A 22861-nucleotide genomic window follows, 5' to 3' on the forward strand; every position below is an offset into this window, starting at 1 on the left:
GCCTTGTCAGTTCTCTGTTTTGCTCTCCATTGCGTATTTCACTGGCCTGACCTGTGCTTTGCTGCTCCTGAGCTAAGCAGAGCTGCAGTTCAAAGTCTGGTGAAGAGCTATTCCACTGATGCTTGTCAAATTGAAAGTAATTTTTGGAATGCTGAACTTGGGAACTTTGGCATTTTTCTTTCTTGTTTTTTTTGCTAGTTCAAAATGAGTCATCTCCTGCCATTTAACGATCACGAAGAATTAAGGCAGTTGTCTTTTAGGGAACTTGAGTACAGTACGAAAAATGTGTGAACTGAAGGGTGGCTCTCCTCACACTCAAACTGTGGTACTGTGCTTGGACAACTGGCTTTATCCTGTCTCTGGTCACTGGGGCATCAGCTGTTATTTCAGAAGGTGCATGGAAGTGTCTAAGAAAAGCAGTTTTACTGTCAACAAGCTTTGTGTCCTATAGGAATCTGTACTCAGTGGAAAATTTTTAAGGACAAGAGAATAGGAAAATATTGATGATTGTGAACCTGGAATTTTTTTCTATTTTCCTAATCCATGTTAAAAAAACCCGAAAAAAACCAAACAAAAAACTGCATAAAGTTGTTGCAGTGGAGATTTCTGCAACATGTATAGGACAGCACCCAGAACCCCAACAGAAAGTTTTGCATAACATTTTGCTGAGATACGATGATGTAACACAGAAACATTTTCTCCAAAAAGTGGGGAAATTTGACCTATTACCTAGATGCACGAACTCATCACATTGCTCTTCTGTAGGAAATTACAGACAAATGAGAAACCATTCATCAGGAATGGTCCTTGGCTGTTCCCAACTCCCAGACTCTGCCTGGGAAGTTTTTGGGAGGATACTGGTCAGCATGGGCCAAAACTGAGCCAGGACCTCTGTAGTGATTCAGTGCTAGACAACTGTAAGGTTAGAATGTCTGGGCATGTTCCCTTTTGATTTATAGGCTCAACTGCTGGAGAACATAAGGAATATTATTATTTTTTGGACTGTCTCACTGACATGGGTGCCATTCCTCTGTGCACCCCTGTTGCCACCTGATCCACTGGGATTTGCAGGAAGATGTGTGCTTGGAAGCTGTGCAGCCAGGAGGATTCCCTGCTGTGGACCAGGAGCAGAGGCAGCAGTGGCAGAGGGTCCCACCAGCAGCTTTGCTGGAAGACTGTGTGGAGGAGCAGTCAGTGTGCACTGATGTACGGCAGGAGGCTTCCACTAGAGACTAGGCAGCTGCTATGAATATCACCTGTTAGAATTAGAATTTCTGTTGAAACACAAATCCTGTCTCTGCAAGAAAAGGGAAAATTAAGAGTTATACAGTACTTGTGTGCAGACCTTCATTTAATGTCAGGCTTTGGACAACACCTGATAAATACTGACTAGTTTAAGAACAAATTTAGTGGCTAATATCTTTACCAACAAGAGGGCAAATGTGATGGTGTCCTCTAGAGCTCAAATATAACCTGCTGCTCTGCTGGAGTGAAGAGAGAGATATACATTAAGGGAGACATTTATCTCCTTTTCTGGCACAACAGAATGTCCTCTCTGAAGTGATCTGAAAAGTAGTTTCCAATGCACAATAAATTTTGCCTTTGTTTATTATTTTAGGAATGGATTTGGGCCAAGCTGCAGCATTTACCATCTTTTACACAGTTTTTGTTTTGAAGCATATGAGGAATTTACTAACATTGAATTTAATCCTAAAGGACAGGAGAATAATTCCAGAAATTACTTGTGTCATATTGTGTAGTAACAGGGTGTGCTTTGGGAGTTAAATTCAAGACTTTGTAGGTAATAAATTGTAGACCATAGTGCGCATTGATTACATTCTATAAGATGGTGTATGAAATGATAGAAAAATATGGGTTTTTTTCTGGCAGCTGTAATTCTACAATGAAATCAGTTCCAGATACCTGGCTGTTACATCTGAAGTAGCTTGGAAATGCTGGGATGTCAGTTTATTCCAGGTGTTTCAAGGCCTGTGTGTACATTAATCCAATGCATACCCTAATTTTTAAACAGTCTCTAGCTCTCAAATATTTGAATGTTGGTTTTCCAGGAACATGGGACCAGGATATAGGACCAGAGTCCCAGAGTTTGGAATAGTGCTGTGTGGATGTAAATAGGTGTCAGATTTAGGTTGACTTACTCCCAGGAACACTTTAAAATAGATTAAAGATACAGTGATAGGACAAGGGGAAATGATTTTAAGCTGAAAGAGGGCATGTTTACATTAGATATTAGGAAGAAATTCATGTGAGGGCGGTGAGGCACTGGGACAGGTTGCCCAGAAAAGCTGTGGATGCCTCATCCCTGGAAGAGTTCAAGGCCAGGCTGCATGGGGCTTTGAGTAAACCTGGACTAGTGAAAGGTGTCCCTGCACATGGCAGGTGGTTGGAACAAGATGATCTTGAAGGTCCTGTCCAACCCAAACCATTCTATGATTCTATGATTTTTTTCAACTTTAAAAAGATCGGAAAAAATTTACATGTCCTGTGATGTTAGAAGAGGGAAGGAAAAGGGACCAAGCAAACACAGGTTCATAGGGCCTGATCCCAAAAATTTCAACTCTGTTAACAGGGCATGTCCACATATTCTAACATACCTCACTCAAATATTCACTTATTTCATCCTTGCTTATTTATTGATGTTCACCGAAAATCACATTATAGTAGAAAAGGGATTTTGATAGTTGTGGAAAAAATACTAATTATTCCTTTGCCAAATTGTTTTAAAATCACATTTAGATAAATTCCATAAGTAGATGGAGATGGTTTTTCCTGAAAACCAGAAAACTTGTGCACTGAATAGTTTGATCATCTTGCAATAATAACCATTACACTTTAGTGTCTGCTTTTGACAGAATCAACAGAGCTTGATTAAGATTAAGAATCAACTAAAAGATCCAGGAAGAAAAAAAATGACATCCGGATAAAGTCTGTATTAATTCGAAGAACACAGTACATGGGAAAAACAGAATCATAGAAAGGCTTGAATTGGAAGGAACCTCAAAGATCATCTAGTTCCAACCCCACTCCTGTGGGCAGGGCTTCCACTAGACCAGGTTGCTCAGGAGCATGGGAGGAGATGCTGGAGTTGGGATTCTCTCTCCCAGCTCATCTCACTGTGGCTGGGCTGAAGTGTCAGGCCATGAATAAAGCTCCTGCTCAAATCGGGATGGGACAGGGTTTCCTACAGGTCTGTTCAAACATGGGCATGGCTGCTACCCATGCAAGACTGAGTGCTCATTAATCAGCTGGTCCGTGTAGGTTTGATCTTTTGACACCAATTTCAGTAGAAGTTGCTGAGGAGAGGCTGTACCTCTTTGCTTTGTGGTGGACTACACTTACCACACAATGTGTATCCCTTTGTGAGGCAGTTTTAATAAAAAAAAGGGCTCACTTTTACCTGGTGGAGCTCATGTTCTTGGCTGCTCTATAGCCGAGGGAGGGAAAGACTTCCTAGGACACAATCTGAGTAGCAGGCAGGAGGCAGGCTGCCCCAGCAATAAGGGCAGCCTTTGTGGATGTCTCTCAGTGCCTTGGAAAGCCTGTAAGTCTTTTCCCCCTATAAAAACCCTCTGTTATCAGGAGAGTTTCAGTTTTTTACATCTCACCTTAGCATAAAATTTACATTTCTTCTTGGGGATGTAAAAGACCAGGACTTTATCACCATTATAGTGATATCATCCAGGGCCAATATATGCAAACTTACATAGGCACAAGAGCAGTTAGAGTCTCAGAAGAATTTAGAGGATTGTTTTTACTTCAGGAAAATACTATTTTTTTCTTCTTTTCTTTTTGTTTTTTAAATTATTGATCTAAAATTTAATTATGTGACTGGAAACAAAGGCCTGCATGCAGCCCTGGTTGCAGCTGGGGCAATATTTTGGTGGGAAGAAATGTAATACAATCATTCACTTATCACCATGGCATCCAGGTAGTACTTATTTTTCGCAATCTTTCTGCAAGCTCCACACACTTATCAGCTATCCAGCCTGATATTCCTGGCACAAAGTGATTAAATGTGTTACTCCAGCAACCCTGGTATCTCTGAAATGCCAGGCAATGTCAAGATAGACAGGGAAAGAATAATTTAGATAATTCTCAGGTTCATTTCTCTCCCTGTCTGTCATATCTTCCTATTTTAAAGTAATTTGTGTAACCTGTAAAATTGGAAGGTGATTATTAGATTACTGAGCAGTTGGACAGAAATTTGAATGAGGCAGATTTGATAGCTGCCAGAACTTTGCTGCAAAAAGCTGGCACTTGTGTTTACTTCCTTAAAGATCAACTCAAACCATAAAATCAAAAAACTATTTTGAGTAATTTAGAAGAGACAGATTTCAAACTCTTCATGCTTGCAGACCTTTTCCCAGTGCTCAGGTGCTGACAGAGTAACCCTTTTTAAAGATGTTCATGGCCCAACTTGCCATACTCATTTCGTGTCAAAATCTAGCCACTTCTGTTATTGCTCACGTGCATTTCAAGGTGTCTTGAAAATTCTGTCCTTTATCACTAGTATTTTATAAAAGAAAAAGTCCAACTAATTAAACATTGCCAGTCACTAGTGTCGTTCTGTGAGGAGTGGATGAAGTGAGCACAAGAAGTGTGAGTCCAATGGTGGAATTTGGGCTCTGGATGGGAGGGAACAATTTTAAAACTAGCCCTTATTTTTCTTATACTGGTAGATAAGTGCTTTTAGATTTCATGAGCAGTAAAACTCAGGCCACTGCCCTGATTTTAGGTGTCCTCTGTTTTCTTTATACAGTCAAAGTTGTTTCAGTTGGTTTTTTGTTTTTTTTCTGTAGTTCTTCAGTCGTTCAGAGGTTTTAGATAAGTTGTAACTGCCCAGGATGAGACACGGGCCATAAAGTGTGGATTTACCACTGTAGCACTTCAAAATGCCTTTTATAGCTGTAATAGTGGAAAGACATGGCAGTACAGAGATAGAAGGCCCCTTCTCCCCCAAGGGTCACTGGCACTGAGGGGGGTTCTGGCTTTGAATGTCATCTACAATTGAGCATGTAATAATATGCCTGCATGAGTGACTTATAGAGCCTGAGAGAGCATTATGGTGAAATTTACATGGAAAAAAGTAAGTTGGTGACGTTAGAGGTCTCCTCTCTCCCTGCTTGTGTGTCCTGGTGGGGTGCTGTGCTCCTGGTTAAGAGTGGGACCAGAGCCATGCGGAGTCCTTTCTACCTCAAGCTGCTGCTGCCACTGCAGTCTGTGCTGCATTTGGTTTTATTCTGCTCCTCAGAAGCACTGTGGCTGTGATAGGCATGGCCAGTTTTTTCCTGCCTCCTGTCAGCCTCATCTGTCCATCTCTGTAAGGGGAAGACCCGTCAGATCTCCCAATGACTCCAAATGCCCTCTCTGATGGGACAAAACGACCTTGAGCAGACAATGAGTGGAGATGAAGCAGCTCCTCGGGAGTCCCATAGCTCTGCTCTCAGAGGAGAACGAGCAGCATCTGCAAGATGGGTCCCTGAGTTTTCCCAACCTCCCTGCAGGCATGTTTCACCCTTTACTGTTGCAGTAGATCTTGCAGCACTACAAGTCCATTGCTTGCTGTGTGAGGTTAGCCACTGCCACAGTGACACCTGAGGTGCTGAGAGAGGTCACAGAGCACAGCTCACCCCGAGACAGACATTATAACCATGACCACGATGACGTCAGTTGATGCTGTTGAAAGGTGATCTTTAAAATGTACTGCACAGGGTGTCTCTCTTCCAAGAGAGCTATTTAAGGTAAAATATTATGTAAGTACTGGAAGTAGATAGTCAGCTATTCAAAGGTGATTTCTCTGCTTATGAAAAGACTACTACTCAGCAACTGAGCAGTCTACATTTATTGTGGAGCAGGTGTTGGGAGTTGGAGTATATACTGAAGAGACTCCATTTTCTGTTTACTTTCAACATGGTATTGTGTGAGTGTATATTCTTGTGACTCATTTGGGAAGATTAACTTGTGCCTAATAAGTTCCAGTGCCCAGTAAGGCGCCTGGAAAATTCTCGATGGGTTATGGTAGAGCTTATTCCTTCATTTAACCATGCTGCCTTGATGAGAAGCATATTTACACCACCCACTGGTTCCGTCCAGACTACACAAACTGGAATCTCCTGCTCCAGAATATCAACACAAATCACTGCTTCCACTGAAGTTGAGCCAAGAGAATGAAATTGTTTAGCAGCAACTTTATTTTTTTTTTGCCACATGACTTTAAAACACAGTGTAACTGAGTGTTGTGGCATTTCTATATTGTGATGCTCAGGTGTAATTACTAGAGACTTTCCAGATGGATACATGTAGCATTTTGAATTTTAGATGCTAATTAAAACTTTTTCTGATGTCTATTGATTTCCTTTTTTGGACTTTTTCCATCAGCCAGGGGGAGCACAGTTAAATCCTGGCTCTGTGGATAATGTGGATAATGGATATGGACAAGAGAAGGTAGACACATTTTGCAGCGCTATTATCTAGAAGTGATACACTCAGTATGGCTATGGCTTTTTCTCTGCTGCACTGTAAAACAATTTCAGGGTAAAGTAAGTTCTGAGCAAATAAAAAGCCTCTCATCTATACAGCATCCTTCTGCTGGAGACAGAAATATATGGATTAACAGGAGATAGGCTTTTCTGGGTGAAGTCACTCAAAGATTCAACAATTATCTCTTGTATTCTGTCAGTTAATAAAATTGCACTGAAAGGCTTTGATTATAGTGTGGAAAAAGAGAAAAGTATGAAGGGAGCTGAGGCACAGATTATTCCATGTGGAGTTAGAAACACCTGTGTGTGCATTGTTATTATGTTAGTGCTCACTATGTTGTTTCTGGCTGTTCATAGTCTTGTTGTGATAAAGGTTTTATCCTGTGCTGTATCACATCGCCAATGATTTAGTCCAGAAGCTGGAACCTGGGAGCACCAAAATACTATTGCAAAAGGCCATGGGAGGACCATGGAAGTAGCCTAGTGCCTTGTTAGAGAGGGATTAATTGCATTTAAGCCACCATTCTATAATTTATTCCTTAGCACAACCAGAGAAAAACCTGCCCCAGCTCCCACAGACAGCTTCTCTATGGTCATTCTGACCTTACTGGTATAAAAATAAAAAGAATTGCTATTGAACCCCACTAGTTCTTGTTGAATCCAGCAAGAACACAGTTTATGTCTTCCATTTCTGCAGAAATCTCTTATATATGTGGCTTTTCTCTGTATGGTGGATTTCTTTATGCTGAGCCCTGGTTCTTTCAGCCTTCAGAGGCTGATTCCTGCCAGCACCAAAAAACTTTCTTCCTCAAAACCTGTGAGATGAGACTCAGCTGCTTCCCTGGGCAGCCTGTTCCAAAGGGTTGTCAGGGAAGCGGTAGAGTCATCATCCTTGGAGGTATTTAATGTAATCACCTTGGAGGTAATGTAAATGTGCCAAGTTTAGTGTTGGACCTTGCAGTGCTGGGTTAAGGGTGGCACTTTGTGGTCTTAGAGGTGTTTTCCAACATAAAAGATTCCATAATTGTTGGGTTCTGTGGATTGGTTTCATTTTGCATCAGTGCAGCTTTGGTTTGGGACCTGCAGGTCTGAACTGCACCTCCCTATGAACCCTGAGCAGTGGCTCAAACACACACCTATGGTGGGCTTGAAGACTGAGTGAAAATCACCATTTTCATCAAAAGCCTGCAGGACCACAGATCTGAAAAACGCTGTTTGCACCAGTGATGTATAAGCCTATAAAAGAAAACAATGGAACTGATGTGTAGTATGAGGAGTGGGCTGGAACTATGGGGGGAGCGAAGGTGCCATGAGAATTGTGCTTAAAAGAAGACTAAGAGAAAGTATGTTCTCAATGGCTTGGTGTCATTTTGAGGTGGAGTCAATTTGTAGGCCGAATAATGTGGTTTTTCCCCTCCATACCTTTAGCAGTTCCCCTGAAAACACTCATCAGGAGCCAGGATTTTGACCTGGTCAGGCAGGCTGAGAGCACCTACTGAGCAGCTGTAAAGCTGACTGGCAAATTCAAACTAGGAGAAAAGTTCCAGTTTGTTCAAAAACAGTGGGTTTTGCTTTGAAGACTAAATTTAAAAATGTTTTACTGTACCTGAGCCCTCTTGTCATGTATAAAACCAGGCTTTAGCTGCCAAGCCCCAAAGACTCTGAATCTATGTTATCACACAAGTTATTTTCTATGCACATTTTGCTAGAGCACATAAAAAGTTACAGGCATCAATAGATTAATATAAGTCCCCATTCTACTGCCAATATAAACTAAGCAATATAGAAAGGACTCCACTACTTCAGTATTAACAAGATCATAAAAATTCATGAGGCATTCAAAGCTGCTAGTTAAGCTGTGTGAGAATAATTGAACATGCTCTGTGTAGGACTTGACTGAAAATAACTCACAAAGACTTAGTTTCAGTGGCTTTTTAAGCCGCTCTAAGTTCTGCAAGAGCTATTATTTGTCCATTGTTATTTGTTATTGTTTTTTAGCCCTGGATTTGCACAGACAGCTCACACAGAAGTACACAGATATTACAAACTTTGCATCAATAACTGGGAGTGAATGTAGAAAAAGCCAAACCAGCAGGGACTTGGAATCCCTCTTCACTAATTGTACACAGTTGCATTTTTATTTGAAGGACTAGAATTATTCCAGTGATGATTTATATAACTTCTCCTTTCTAACTAAGGAAAGCAAATCACTAAACTCTTGACAGATACATAAATAATTTATAAATCTGTGAACTGGTTTGGAGAAGTGCTTTAGTTTGTGCAATTTTAAAAAGACATACATGATCCACATGTGCAGGAGATACAGCTTACTGAATTACTGCTATCAGAAATAGAAAAAATTTTAGTGTTGTACAGCACATAAAGTTGTATTATATACATGTCTGTGTATATATACATATATATATATATAAAAGCATCTAAGTTTAAAGAACTCTGCATGCAAATATGTGTATAATTATTCCTCTATGCTGCATATGATTTCCATTATTCTGGGAATGGATTTAGTACCTGAATACAATTATTAAAATGAAAGGACATTTTTGTATATATTCCCCCTTTTGAATAAAAAGATCTCAGCACATGTAATTTTGGGAATGAATCACATAGCTGCACTATTGACCCCTAGGCAAGATTTTCCTTGGGTCTGAGGTGCTTTTTTCTCTGCACATAACTATTACTTGAATTTATTGCAGAAGAAACATTTGGAAAGAGCAATTATCTGAAAATCATTATTTCAAAAAATCAACTACCATCATAACAGCAGAAGATACTTAAAGTCTGTGAGCAGTCTTCATACTCTTGAATGTATACAAGGAATAGCTGACTAATATCTAGCTATCTACTATATGTTTTTCCTTCTGTTTTGCACCAGGATACGTCTGATGCAGTCATTAGTCACCACAGTGACAGAACTCTACTTGCTCCACCAAATAACAGTGAGGTCTAACCAAAGTGGCATATAATTGCAGTGTCATTGTCAGTGGGCTGTCATACCTGAAGAAAACCCAACTTTTGAGCATTTCCCATATTTTTTTCCAAGTAGTGATTTTTCTTTGGGCTGGAAATGTTTGTAGGCGTCTGTGCTGTGTGTTAAATCTAATGTGCTAAGGATGCACCTTAGGTTGAAGGGTCAGCTGGCAGAGCCTGGGCAGAGCCTGGCATTTAGCTGCTATTTCTTCTTCTCACATCCCCTTCACAGTTTGCTTTTTTTCTGAGAAGCTGTTGGAAACATAAACAGAATACCGAGAGGAAGAGTGGTGCTGTTCCTTCTCCTGCTGTTGTAGGAGCCTTGCAGCCCCCAGAGATGTCCAGCAGGAGAGCTGGATCCTTCCAGGACAGTGGCAGCTGGACGAAAAGGAACTCTTCCAGCTTCAACACCTTTGTGAACTTTTATGACATTTGTTCTTGTGCTGATTCATCTTTTTTGTCTGATAACCCCCTAGCTATTGTCCTGCTGACAAAAGCATAGACTTTGAAGGGAGTTGTGAAAATATTATTTGATGATTATTAAATAAATACCATGCAGATTATTTTTTTGTTTTATAATGCAAGGTTTCTAAAGCTCGGGAAGTAGCAAGGGCTGGAGTTCTTTTGCTGTGAAGGACACATATACAAATGAAGAGAACACCAAAAATTACAGAATAAAGCAACTATTAAGTTCCATAAATATGAAGCACAAAATGTCATAGAGCAGATTAGGCATTTGTCATGTATCATCTCAATAAATTGTAAGAATTTTGTCCTTTAAATAACTGTGAAAGGACTAAATCAAGCACTTCTGCCAGGCTGAAGGAGAGGGAATGGATCTGTGACCTGCTGCCAGCAGTGACACTGTGTAGGAGCTCGGTCCAACCCAATCAGCTCTAAGGAGGGCAGATCACAGGCTTGTTGAGTTGTGCATGTAGGTCAGATAAAATATTGCAGATAAACACCCAGGGCAAATTTGGTCATTGTACTAATTCCTGCTGAGCAGATTCTCAAATCAGAAAGCAACTTGTAGAGATGGTTTTAATTTCACTTTTCTTGGGTGTCAGCAGTAGTATCCTGCTCTACGATAGTATTATTAGCTCCATGATAAATCTATAGGACCACACACTGGGGAGATTGGTAGTATCTGCTATTTCCTGAACAAGCACCCAGTCCTGCTAATTTTTAATCTTATCACTAGCTTTCATTTGTGTTGCTTACCAATAATTTTCTCACCACTGAAAGCATTTAAGTGAATATTCAGTGCTGTGTAAAGGTTTTTGAGTGAAATCCTGGCCTGTGATGGAAGGGTAAAATGCCAAGCATTACCTACCTCAGATCCCACCTGCAATATTTAATGGTAAAACCTCTCCAGGAACTATGGTCTGGAGCTCCAGAACTGAATGGCTTTAATATTTGACTATTTTGGCATTTTTCTTTTGATTCTGAAATATGAGCAATTTAAGACATCACATTGTCAAGTGGAGCTGGAAAGAGCTTTTTACTGTTTGCCTGGTGAAGCTGTTCATGGTATAACTGAACAAAGGTGGCCATAAAACAGGTGTCCATGATCTAATATTATATACAGAAGAAAAGATTGTCAATGTTTTTCATTTCAAATATAAAAGAAATGTCTTTGCCTTCAAAATCTGATTTTTAAGTAGTATTGAGTAACTTAATGTCAGTGAAAGCATGTATGATGTGTTACAATTTTCTGTCATTTCTAAATTTAAACCAAAAATTGCCTTAGAGCTGGGAACAATTTTGAATTCCAGAGTGATCATCTCTTCAACACCACCTACATTCCCAGTGCTGACGTCACCTACTCCGTTTGGACTCCAGCTCTTCAAGTCAGTACTTTGGAGTACAAAGCTGACCCCATTCAGTGAATAGTCTGAGAATATTTAGAAAACCTACTGATTACGTTTTTAGGATTTTAAATAATCAGAGCCAGCTGTCCTGGTTCATAGCAAGCACATAAGCTTGCCAGAATGCTCCTACTATTGTTGAATTGTTACAGGTTTTTTTCTGTTTTACTAACATTCATTTCTCATTCTTATTAACCAAGGCTGTGAACAATGAGAAGAGGCTGAAACTTCTACCAAGTAACAGCTGTGAAAAACTGAGTTAATAAAATGTAGCAAAGCTTTTAAAAGAACTAAAACATTCAGCACACAATTTCCTAATGGTTATTGCTAGGCACAATGTTTCAAATTTAATCTGAAAACTCCCTTGTATGGAAACAATTTAGAGTTTGGGGTTTGGGGTTTTTTTTTTTTGAAACAATGTGAGACTGCTCTGCTAATTTGCTTAAATTTATTTTGAGGCATCAAAGGAGAACATCAAAACTCTTTTCATCCAACTAGAGAACAATTTGTTTTGAAGACCCCCAAGAAGCAGATGTATTAGCATAGTGCTCAGGCTGGGCCAAGCTAAATATACTCTGCCAGGATCTAGTGATGCATTTTGTACACCAGAATCTCTCAGCCTTTCAGTGGGGAGGTCTCATTGCCATCCCTCCTGTCTTTTCCCTCCTGTGTCCCCGCCTTCCTCAAGTCTTATTTATTTATGTATTTATTTATGTATTTATTTATTGGATAGTGCTGGAGTTTCCCCACTTCTATTTGACTCTGGGTCAGGACATAGCGCTCACTGCAACTTGTAAGAATTGTGAGAGCACGTCTGAGCAATGATCCAGAAAAACATCAGCTTGTGTCCACAATTTATCTGTACATCTCAAAAGAAGGTGAAAGTGTGATCTAATGGCCAGCTCCTTAGAGAAATTTCTTAGCTCTTATTAGCTATAGCTTTTATTTCTGGTGCCTAACTTAAATATGAAAGTTATCACAAATTTAAATATCTATTCCTATAAAAATTAATTAATTTTAATTTGTGCTAATGAAATATACAGCTTTGGTTATACATTTCTGAACTTTTCTATTACCTTTAAATTAATTTTTAATTGCTGATTGAATAGGTGTCATGTACTGAAAAATAAGCCATCTGTCTTGCATCCTGTTTTTCTTGGCCATGTTTAAGTTTTCTAATGGAATATCAGTTAAGAATAATTTGTAATATTAGATTTTTTTTGTGATGTCCACTGTTATCTCTTTGGCCTTTTGTTTTCTTTGATTATTATTGCAAAATGGGCAGTGCTTTTACTGTTGTCTCAGAGTGACACCTCAGATGCCTGCCTATGTTTTAGACTAATTAAATCAACAGCAGCAATGTCTAAACGACTCGGATGATTTCTCAGACACAGATTTCATCTGTCAGCAGCTGCTCAGTCACAAACTCTGAGTTTCTTCCACCTTCCTTGTGGTTTCATTGCTCATGGCCTCTCTAAAGCCTATAAAAGAAGTTTAAAAGTGCAGCTGTACCAGTCTGCACGAGAGCCGTGGTTGGATAGTGCCACACTTTCATCCCACTGAGAGGTGACCCCCCCCTCCTTTCTGCCTCTTGAGACTCTTTCACTTCTCAGTCGATGAAAATGCTGTTTCTAAAGATGTGCTGGCACACCTCATCCTGGAGCATGCCAGCACAAGAGGCAAAGCACAGTCCATGTCAGGGGAAGGTGGGGATAGACAAGGGAAGAGAAGACAATGAGGCCTCCCCACTGAAAGGCTGAGAGATTCTGGTGTACAAAATGCACCACTAGATCCTGGCAGAGTATATTTAGCTTGGCCCAGCCTGAGCACTATGCTAATACATCCTGCTTCTTGGGGGTCTTCAAAACAAATTGTTCTCTAGTTGGATGAAAAGAGTTTTGATGTTCTCCTTTGATGCCTCAAAATAAATTTAAGCAAATTAGCAGAGCAGTCTCTACCTAGCGGTTTAGAAAAGTGGAAAATGAAAAATCTAAGGCCAAAGGAGACAGCCTTGCAAGACAACTTTTCCAAACCTAAAATGATGCAAACTTTAGCTAAGTTTGTTAATGCAGGTGTTTGAATCCCAGTGTGTCTGACCTGTCCAATTCACAACTTGATATAATACCCAAATGGTCCAATTTATTTTATGTATAAGAATTAAAGGTGCTGAACTTTTTCCATGGGATAGCATAAAAGTCACTTTATATATACACATATGCATATACGTAGACAGTAGAGTTTAATTCAAAGAGATGAAATTATATGAAATTTGGGTTTAAGGGATTAACTCTTGAATTCATCTTTGAAAATGTCAGTCTGTAGAGAAAATTGTATTTATCACTTATGTAATCTTTGGCATGTTTGCTTTTCCTAAGTGACTATTGCTTTCTGATTTTCAAATGTGAACTGTAAAAACTTTTATGTAATTGGGTAGAACAAATCAGAAAAAAAGATGGAACAAATGTAGAGGTGAGCATTGTATTTAGCTTTACTGACTTTTTTAACTGAGAGGACCAAGAGAAAATGAAACAAAAATCAATGTCTCTGAATGGAGCTTACACAGCAGCAGACAAATTATCTCCTATATTTGCAAGATCATGCTCCTAATGGATTGTGTTTCAAGGGTCTGACAGAGTTGTATTTGGGTTTTTACATTTGGGAAAAATCTTAACACAACCAACAACTCCAGCAGTCTCATTCTTGGTACTCTGCTTTGGTGTATGAGCCAGACTACTAATGTTCTCTTAAAAAAAACTCCGACAAATCTTCAGCCAACCAACCAGCCCACGCCCTGCTCCCAAACTCAGAAGAAAAGCATCAGATCAGTGCTTTTGCAGCATCTGAATAATACCATTATTTTCCTAGACTGATAAAATAAGCCACTGGTTTACTATCTAAAGAAGATAAAAATGTGCTGGGTTTCCCGAGCTTAGAATTCCTGTGTGCATACCATGTCTTCTTGGGTACATTTACACCACTGGAGAAGATTCGTGTTGAATTCACTACTCCTGTGTAAATGTCTCCTGAAAGCTCTTCTTCTGTACCTTTTTTTTTTTAAACTCGAAATGTAAACTTAAAAGAGTTTAACTGTAGTGAAGCTTTAGGAGGAACATCTCAAGAAACAGCTCGATTATCCACTGCCTGTGTTTCTCTTAGGTCATGGAAAAAGCAGAGTTAATGCAGCTTAGCCTGCAAGGAAGAGGGCTCTAGTGACTCAGGTTATGCATGATTGCTTACTGAGCTGTGATAACTTGATTAGGAGTCCAAGTACCAAGTGTTTGCCATGAAATTCACCTTTCCACAGAGCTCACTTTCAATTAAAATCACTTGCAAAGAGAATTAAGTATGGACTCAAACCTGAATGTTTCAACTGCTTGAATATTTACATTAACAAACCTGCTGCAGTTTGGGTCTATGTATTTCAGGCTTTTAGATCTGAACTCTGTTTACTTAAGTTAGACTGAAAGAAAATGTCCACAGGCGTTTCCTAAGAATGCTTTTCTTGGATTTGTTCTTCCTGCTGTGTGAGGTGATCTGAGCTCCAATAGTTTATATGGTGATGTCTGTAAGGAAAAGCACATAAAAATAGTCAAATGAAAGAAAGCAAATTTCAGCATTGGTATTGGAGTGGATATTCTTTACTTTTTAAAAACAACTTTACTCTGAAGATGAAAATTATCCCATATGGATTATTACTCATATCTTCCCCCACTAGAAAGCAGATACTCGTGGAGTGAAAATTGGCTTCAAAACCTGAAGTAGGAAATTCAACATTTTTGCATATCCTTGTAGCAGAAATAATCACTTGACTGAATTTCTCATCAGAAAGTAGAACTGTAGCAACTCAAACTCATCCTTTTCAAATGACAATTTTCTGCAAAAAACCTCACCAGTTTCAACAATTCTCATTAACAGTTATTACTACCACTATCCAGTTTTAATAATTTTCCTCACACCGTTAGCTGTGTTTTTATTTCTAAAGCCCAGTATAAACATATAAAAGCATGAAGTGTGGAATCTAATTTGAGAATCAAAATATAAATAATGCTTAAAAATGTATACAATTTCAGGCACCATTTTCTTCCCATAACTCCCTACCACCCAACTGCGGAGTTCACAATGACTTGGGCCATCCAGATGTAGGATTGAACAGTCTTGTGCTGGGATATACAAAACCCCAGGGAACTGAAACATGCAGGTGTGGAGGTTCAGATTTACCCAAAACAAAACCCACATCATTTAAATTTTATTCCAAAGGTTTATTCTGCAATCACTGTGCACAGACATAGTTGATCACACAGACTTGTGGTACCTGTACAAACACCACCTCACAGTACCTCACCCCCATGTCAGACGGGAAAAGGGAATGTGGCACCACACAACACTTGCTGACAAACACACAAGCTATAGACAATTTGATACATTCAAAAAGAAAAACAAAATGACAAATTTGGGATATCTTCCATTTTGTCCTCTCATGGCTGGAGAAACTATAGCAGCGTAACAATGGAAAAAACTTTATGGAACAACTTCAAGAACAACACAAAACTCTCATTAGGGTCAGAGATGACAAAGTTAATGAAGTACTGGCACGTCTGAAACTCCCACAGCCCAAGGCAGAGGACACTTCCCTGGCCAGTGAACAAAGCACTAGCTTGGCCTGGAATTGCTTTTAACATGGATGGCAACAAAAATCTGGTGAGATGTGGAACCCCTGTCCCACAACATACCCAGTCTGTAGCAGCTCTTGGCAGCCACACAGAAAGTGTGTGCCCATCTCAGGTAGGACAAGAGGTGGGAAATGAGATTGCAGAAGTGAAAACATGGCCCCTTGCTGTTAATGCTGTACAAGCCCCCTGAGCTGTGATAGGAAATTCTATCAAGACACCTTTACCTATGCATTCAGAGCCCGGCTCCAAATGCAACTGTAGGCAGCTGTAAGATGATTTTATTTTGTTGCAGAAGTCCTAACTTCTGATACAAATGCTTTATTAGGTCAGCATGATGTTTAATCGAAGTTATTCAATGGTAACATTTTCAACACTGTCAATAATGTACATTAATGAAAAGCACTAAATGCTGAATTCTTCTCATTCTAATAATATTGGTTTCCAATCTTGTCACCTTGGCTCAAAGCAGATCTCATCATACCATGTTAGTAGCCCTGAATACAAAGTAAGGTAATTCCCAGTCTGAATGAAGGGGTCTGAATTTGCCAGTCTTGCCCCACAGGCAAAAAAGAAGAAATTTTTCTTAAAATTGTCTGGAGGGCTGGCATTCACACTCGTGGTTTACATAGCCAATCACTCAGCAAGCCTCATGTAACACATGGAGTAGGGAACTAAAGGCACTGAAAGGTAATATTTTCATTTACTACATATATAATTTTACAAGTAATCACTTATTAAAATAGCATTTTTCTTTAGTTTTCTCCACAGTATTTGATTAGCTTCCATTTATGACTGGCAGTTGGTGCAATCCTGCTTCACTCTCTTTCTTAATAGTAGCACCAAACCCATAAATTTTAATTTTTCATTCTTAATTCTCTTTCTCATATATATTTCATTTTCCTACTGCTGTACTCTATCTCAGTAAAAAAAGCATAAATTCTAGCATAAAAGCACCCATCAATTTTTTGTCTATTACCTAGTAGTGAAATTGCTCTATTAGGTCAGCTTACAATAGCTGCAGTAAATATGCCACATACAAATAAATCACAGTATAAAACCATATACATAAATTAGTAGTAACAGCTGAATATTAGGATCTCTGATTTTAATTTACAGTGTAATTTACAGTGTAGAACAAAACAAAAACCAGCTTATCACTTGGAGAAATACAAACACCCCCCCCACCCAGATACTGGAAAATAATTATCCATTGTGTGTGTTTATATATGAATACAAATCACAGAATTAAGGATAGCCTGGATTGGAAGGCACCTTAAAGTTCATCTTATTCCAATCCCCTACCATAGGCAAGGACACCTTCCAGTAGACCAGGTTGCTCAAAGTCCTATACAATCTGGACTTGAACAATTCCAGGGATGGGGCAGCCACAGCTTCTCTGGGCAACCTGTTTCTGTGCCTCAGCACCCTCACAGTAAAAAATTTCTTCCTAATATCCAATCTCTATCTACCCTCTTTCACCTTAAAGCCACTAATATTAAGCCATTGAATATTAATATATATCTATCCTTGGAATAGATATATTCACATATGCATACATATATGAATATGTATGTAAATTTTCTCACAAGAAATGCTCCAAATGCATGAATTTCTAGATCAGTAAACATAACTTGTGGAAGCAGTTGACTCTACCTACATGCTGCACTTTCTTCTTGTGTCTTTCTCCTAACTGAGAGCAGCTCTAAGCTTACTGATTTTCTTATAAAACAGATATTTAACTTAAAAGTTCTTATTACCCCTCAGCATCCAGGTACCTAGAGGGATCAAGAAAAACTGTTATCAAAATTACAAACTGTAAAGATGATGTTCATTAAGAAAAAAAATCCCATGAATTGTTCGCTGAACCACTGAGAGCCTGCTGAGTCTTCCTCTCAAGAAATCAAACAGTTTTATAAAGCTTTGGACAGCTTAGAAACTTATTAATGTGAACTAGGCCTGGTGCTTCAGAATCTAATGCCAAAATAAAAATTAATGTTTAAGCAAGAAATAGGCACCCAAATTCCTATGCAGAGATCTGAGAGTTAAGAACTAACAGTTATCAGGTCTCGGGGAAATTTGGGCTCTTAAGACTTGTTTTAAAAGGAATTTGAAAAGAAAAGCAATAAACAAACAAACAAACAAATTTAAAAAATCCCAGCCCTTGGAACACTTAATTGTTTGAATTTTTATTTTAATAGTATACCCTACATATACCATCAGAGTTCTCTCATTTCAACATGAGGTTTAGTTTTCTTTTCATATGAAAGCTTCTAAGTTCATTCTTAAAAAATAAAATTATATTAATATATATCTCCAGAGAAACGCAGTGCCAGCAAACCCAGAAGCTAGAGACAGCTCTATTACTAGTGAGTCAGGATTTGCAAGTGAGACAAGGAAACTCATCAGGACCCAGAGCTGCCCGTTTGTGGGAAGATGGGAGATATCCAAACAGTGCAACTGAAAGCCAGAATAGCTGGAAAGGGAATCGGAGGTCAGGGGAGAGTCATCTCAGTTCTCATGGGCAGCTTAAAGGACATCTTGGGAAATGTGGAGAAATACATTCTGGTGCCATTTGAGGTTTGCTTCTCAGCACACCCCCACTGTGATCTCTTCCCTTTTCCCTGCCTCCTCCTCCTCATGGAGAGAGGATGGACACCTCCCTGTGAGCACATAGGGGTGCTTAGCCAGCTGCTACTCACAACCACGGCTCCTCACTGCCACTTCACTTCTCTAAGTCTATATTCCCCACCCCATTCACCACAGCACATGCTTCACAGGTGCCAAGGAAACTCCATCTCATCTATTTTAGCAGTTGCCACTCCTCCCGCCCCTCATTGTCTCAACCATTACCCCAGTTGCTCATGAGTTCACCCATACTCACTTAGAACATTTTCAAGAGGGAAGCAGTTCATGATGTCATAAAATATACATGTTGTGAGCTGCTATAAATGAAAAGAGCACGTTTTCCCCCATCCCCTGAAAGAGCATCCTGGGTTTACACAAACCCTTTTTTGGTTTCCCCATTGTCGACTGAAGAGGATAAGTTTGAGTCTTGCTCTTCACTTGATTTCTTCTCCCCCGGGTAGTGCTTCATCTCTTGCATTTCTAAAGTTACTTTATTCCTTTTGGCAAATGCTTGGCTGATCTCATGAAATGTCTTATTTTTTGTTTCAGGCAGGACAAAAAACAGGTAGGTTGCTCCTGCAAAGCAGATGCCAGCAAACACTAGGAAGCAGTAGGTCTGTAAACCAGCCTGTGAATAGAAAACAGAGGAGATGGTCATTTATAAAAGAGAAAAAAATCAGAAGAAAGGCAGGAATTGTTTGAAAGAAAAAACAGAGTGTATGGAGCAATTTTTAACCAAGTACAGTACATGCTGGCACTCATTGCTAGTCAGAGTGATGAGAAGTTCATAAAAATGCATGAATTTTGGTTCTTCCAACACTGCCTGTGGCCTGTCGACAGCAAAGCAGGTTCCTGGCAAAGGTGCAGAGCTGCAGTCTGGGCAGTGCTGGAGACACCAGACTGAGCTGAGGCAGCTCGGGGAGAGCAGGGGGCAGCAGGGCTCCTGCACTGTGCTGACTGAGCCTGGCACTGCCCGGGGTTTCTGGAAACCAGGCAGATGTTTCACTGGGCTGTTCTACCCACCAGCTCCCAGCTCCAAGGTACAGAAACTGAGGCATGGTTTAGCAGTGCTGTACACCTCTACACAACCCATGGAAAAACTGCCATAGCCAGGGGTGCCTTCATCACAGCAGTTAGAGTCTTTGAGATTTGCAAAATAAATGAGGAAAAAACCCAAATGGCACACATTTGTTATCACTCATATGGTTATGGGAGTTCACAGCAGGAGAAAAAAATCCATAATATGCATTTCTTTTCATGCTAGAAAATGTAAGAGTTAGTTAAGGGAATGCAAAGTACAGACCATACTTGAATGTTATGGATTTTACTTCACTGCAAATATAAAGAGAGTATATTTAAAGAAGTTTGTTTATAAATTGATTAAAAAGGCTCCAGCCAGCCAGCAGGAGCTGTACTTCACTGAAACGTAAGTATTTCTTGCCTGGTGATTGTTAGATAATTTTACAGCTATTGGTTACCTTTCAACAGTACAGTTGTGAAAAACCATTTGATAATTACAATATTGCCATCTGTGCTTTTATAGAACTTTGAAGAGCTTTGACATTATGGCTCCAGGCAAGCCACTTGGAACCTTTGAGGAAACCTCCCTTCTTCCTCTATTGATTTACACTCTCAAACATCCAATGAACCCAAATTTTTGGACTTTCTTTTATTAAAAAGGCTAAATTAAACCAGAAAGTGTATTTCCAACTCCAAAAATAAGGCGACCTTTCTGTGGTGCCTTGTGTGAAGTCATGAACAGCAAACCCAAGGAGAGCCAGACTCCTCACACACCACCTTAGGTGCTGCAAGGCTGAGGTTACCCCTGGGAAAACCACTCAGGGCACAGGAAGCAGACCTGCCTTCCTAAACATACATCTTTATAGATGCCATTAAGGGTATGTAACTGAAGTAAGACAGAACCAGACAATGCTGCAACCCTGATTTTGCACATTTTTGTAGTACACTCTCATCATTGCTAGTCACACCAGTCCTACACTGCAGGCTGGTTTAAGTCCCTGCTTTGAGTGCTCAAGGTGTATGCAATTCCTAGAACTATTTTTATGTTTCACTTGGTCATTATACATCATGCATGGTGTACAAGAAGAACATCAATTCCTGTGTGGAACAAGAAAGAAAAAATGGAAAAAACTTTTTCCTGCAGCTGCTTTTTAATACCATGGCTGACTGCCAGCCTGCCTATTTACAATGTTCTCTGTTTCTGAGGATAATTCATTACCTAGTTCAGTGCTTCAAATCCTGCCTGTAATAGGAAAAGCTGGCAAGTGCATTCTCTAATATTGTTGATGGACTCCAGAGATCACCAATGTTTTTTCATTAAATCCTAGAAGCATGAAGTCCTGAGCAACCTGACAATCATAAGTCAAACAGCATGGGTGATGCGGGGGGGAAATATTCCGGTGTGGAACAGATAGAACTTCCAAGCTTATACAGAGGCAGAAACCAGCAGATATAGTAGACAGGAGAATATAATGTTGCAATGCCTCATAAATCATCCTGTCATGCTAAGAATTTAAATTTTACATCTGGATCTTCTGCATTTGTAATTGTTGTTCAGCTGAATGGCAGAGTTTCAATCCAGAATAATGTTTTTAATTTTTTTTTTAAATTTTACTGAATTAAATACTCTCCAGGATGAAAAAGAACCATTAATGCTTCATATGAATAAACCTGGCAACCAAATGTAGTATGTTACCTGCATTTCTTGGTGGTGCAGCCACAACTTTGTCCCACCTTTCTTATTCCTCTTTATTTCTTTGCTATCCATGAGCTAAATAAATTAGTGCTTATTATCTTTGACTCTGTAAACCTGTTCTAATTGAACTAAACACTCATGAGTGCATGTTTTATTTGCAATTATTTTACATAATGTTTTTTATATTTATTGTTAATAATCGTACTCTTCTTAATTTCTGCAATCCCTTAAGAAGTAGCCCTCAAGGACCTTCAACTGAAGTTTCAGAGAGAATAAACTAAAAATTAAATTTTTTTATAAATCCTACAAGTGGGTTTTGTAGGGCTTATACAAGGCTGCACTTGTGTCCTGCAGGATTTGTCCCACAGGCCCATAATTCCCCGATAGGAACACTTCAGGGTGACCACAAAAAGCCCTTTTGTCTCCAGCCATTCTTCAGTCATAATATTTCCTTAAAGCTGTTTATTATTTTACACTCACGGGGAAGAAAACCACTCATTCATAAACCTTTTGTAACTCATCCAGAGCTCAATTCATATCACCCAAACTTGCATTCGGCACTGAAGAACATCACGTTAATTAAATTACTCATTATAAGCATGAAACCTTCTACCTGCACTGTACACTGATAAAGGATGTAGGACAGAAATACAGGATAAAGGGGGAGGAAAATGTTAAGTCACAAATCCCAACTCAATAAAAACCTTTAGTGGGACATGGGTGGGGTACAGTTCAGCCTAGATGTTTAAATAATTTTTATCTGTTTCTGATGTCTTTTGAGTTGCCTGGTGCTGGAGGAAAGATCTGAGAGGTGGAACAAGCAATAGATTGGCCAAAATGTATCTAACGTGCCCATCAGGGGATCTAGAAGGTGAGATAATGTGATGGAAAACCAGGAAAGGCTGAGCTATTGAACAATGGCTGCTACAGAAAAGGTACTGACAGATCTGTCAGGAAACTGGATCTGTCTTTTTTCCACAAGATTATTGTACTTTCTTTTCTTTATATTGGGTAGTTTTTATATTATGTCCATGAAACTTGTATCCCTCACTTACTATCTGTAACCACCATAGTCTCCTAGCTAATCCCTAGCTAATTGTTCTTTGCTGTTTTATTCTTTCCAACTTGCTAGAGATGAGCCTGCTGCTGCTAACTCTAGAAGTAAAACCCCAGAGTATTGCTTCTCTTAGGCTGGGGTGGGAGTAAAAACCTGAGGAATAACTTCAAATAAAGTCTTTGCTGACAGAGCACAGATTCTCTGCAACTCTGGGTATTTGGGCCAACAGACATGGATGGCCTCAAGATTGTTCAGGGTTATGTGCATTGTCAATGATACAAGAATAATAACAACATATATTATAAAATTGAAAAGGCAAATATTTTTTATATTCTTTGTGAGCTACTACATGGGAAAGAAGCCCGTGTTCAAAAACTTGAATACTTGTATCCACTGGAAGAGTAGCTTGACTCCTTATCAAAATACACCACCTCTGA

At 39.4% G+C, this 22861-nt stretch overlaps 1 protein-coding gene across 2 annotated transcripts in view; it reads right to left on the reverse strand.

The window, feature by feature from the left end:
* Positions 1-15594: 15594 nt before the first annotated feature.
* The window catches only part of SLC2A9 (solute carrier family 2 member 9), an 85046-nt gene continuing 77779 nt past the window's right edge, over positions 15595-22861 (reverse strand). For both annotated transcript variants that reach the window (XM_032109689.1, XM_032109688.1), the window contains exon 12: positions 15595-19279. In XM_032109689.1, the coding sequence (XP_031965580.1) occupies positions 19022-19279 (258 nt within the window). In that variant the 3' untranslated portion in view covers positions 15595-19021. The remainder of the gene's footprint in view (positions 19280-22861) is intronic.

Source organism: Corvus moneduloides, chromosome 5 (genome assembly GCF_009650955.1).
Source record: "Corvus moneduloides isolate bCorMon1 chromosome 5, bCorMon1.pri, whole genome shotgun sequence".
Classification (NCBI taxonomy): domain Eukaryota; kingdom Metazoa; phylum Chordata; class Aves; order Passeriformes; family Corvidae; genus Corvus; species Corvus moneduloides.